Genomic DNA, 1,229 nt, shown 5'->3' with positions numbered 1-1,229 from the left:
TGAATTTATATAACTATAGCAACGCATCTGCTGTTGTGGATATCTAAGGCCAACTGTCGCTTCCCTATTCCGACGAATAAAAGTACCTTGCTTAAAATTAGACTGTGAGAAATAGAAAAAACGTGTTTAAAAATTACAACATAACGAAAAAAAATGTGTCTCTAAACGTGATTTAACAATATCAAAAGTCACCTTCGGGTTTGTGTCAAGCGAGCGCCTCGCCTACTGTTAATATTAACAATTATATATTGATTTACATACATTGTAAAACATCTTTGCAAGAATTACAAAAACAATATTCAAGGTCAAATAAGTTCCAAGATTACAAGAACGTATTTAATTCATTTTGAGGCTTTATAAAGAGTCTAGGGTGGATTTTCACTGCCAAAACATATAAAAACTTTTTTTTTTTTTTGTGAAATAGTCATATTAAAATACTAACCTGTACGTCGTCGTTTGTAGAGCACACAGGCAATGATACCTGCCACTAGGATCATACAAACTATCACCACAGCGGGGATCACAAATGTTACCAAATAATCAGAGTACTCAGGGTCAGCATTACTGGCTTTATTCTGCAAATTGGTACCAGTATTAATTGGCCCCAGCCCGCCCTTCGCCATCTTAGTATTCTGTTCGGCGCAGAGGCCTTGTGATACTAGTCGGATGGACATCACGTTGAAATCCTTTTCGAAGATTGTATCGACCCTTTCTCGCAGGTTGCCGCCGTTTGATCCTCTATCGTCGACTATTATCATCTTTCTTAACTCTTCGATTTCTTTCTTTGGACATCTGTCCATCGGTAGACTTGTGTTATACCTGAAAATTATAAATATTACGTTAATATAGTATATTAGAATCTGTCCGGAAATTTGTTTAAGCAGAATTAAAAAATAGTTGGAAGTAGTCTATATTTTCTCCCAGATTATGTTCTACTGTGTCAAATTTTACCGTTATGCCGTTTTGGAGATAGTTCTGAATAACCATCCATTTAAATTTTTGCATTTATTCTATAAGCCTATCAGTACAAAAAATATAATCATATTCGGTTGGTCATAGATTGTATCAATTCACAGTCGCAAGTTAATGTTAATCCAGTAACTGGCATCTACTGTAGCGGTACACTGGCAAGTGTGATTCAGGCTTGTATGAAATGCGGTATGTGGTATTTACCATACGATGGTGGTGGGGTTGTCAGTGATGGCGTGCACGCGGATGTTGTCGGTGGT

General features: G+C 36.7%; 1 protein-coding gene across 1 annotated transcript; it reads right to left on the bottom strand.

Annotated features, from left to right (window-relative positions):
- Nucleotides 1-416: 416 nt before the first annotated feature.
- LOC106106085 (dystroglycan-like) lies at nt 417-1,223 on the bottom strand. The gene is made up of 2 exons (XM_013286613.1): nt 1,174-1,223; nt 417-819 (listed from the first exon to the last, which is right to left on the bottom strand). The coding sequence occupies exon 2, from the start codon at nt 798-800 to the stop codon at nt 438-440; it is 363 nt and encodes a 120-aa protein (XP_013142067.1). The 5' UTR covers nt 801-819; nt 1,174-1,223; the 3' UTR covers nt 417-437.
- Nucleotides 1,224-1,229: the final 6 nt, after the last annotated feature.

This window comes from Papilio polytes, unplaced genomic scaffold (assembly GCF_000836215.1).
Source record: "Papilio polytes unplaced genomic scaffold, Ppol_1.0 DF822437.1, whole genome shotgun sequence".
NCBI classification, from domain to species: Eukaryota; Metazoa; Arthropoda; class Insecta; order Lepidoptera; family Papilionidae; genus Papilio; species Papilio polytes.
This window is presented reverse-complemented; position numbering and strand designations above follow the sequence as displayed.

What these genes read in the sequence shown, in the direction of transcription:
- LOC106106085 (XM_013286613.1), bottom strand. Translation starts at nt 800, where the DNA reads ATGGACAGATGTCCAAAGAAAGAAATCGAAGAGTTAAGAAAGATGATA.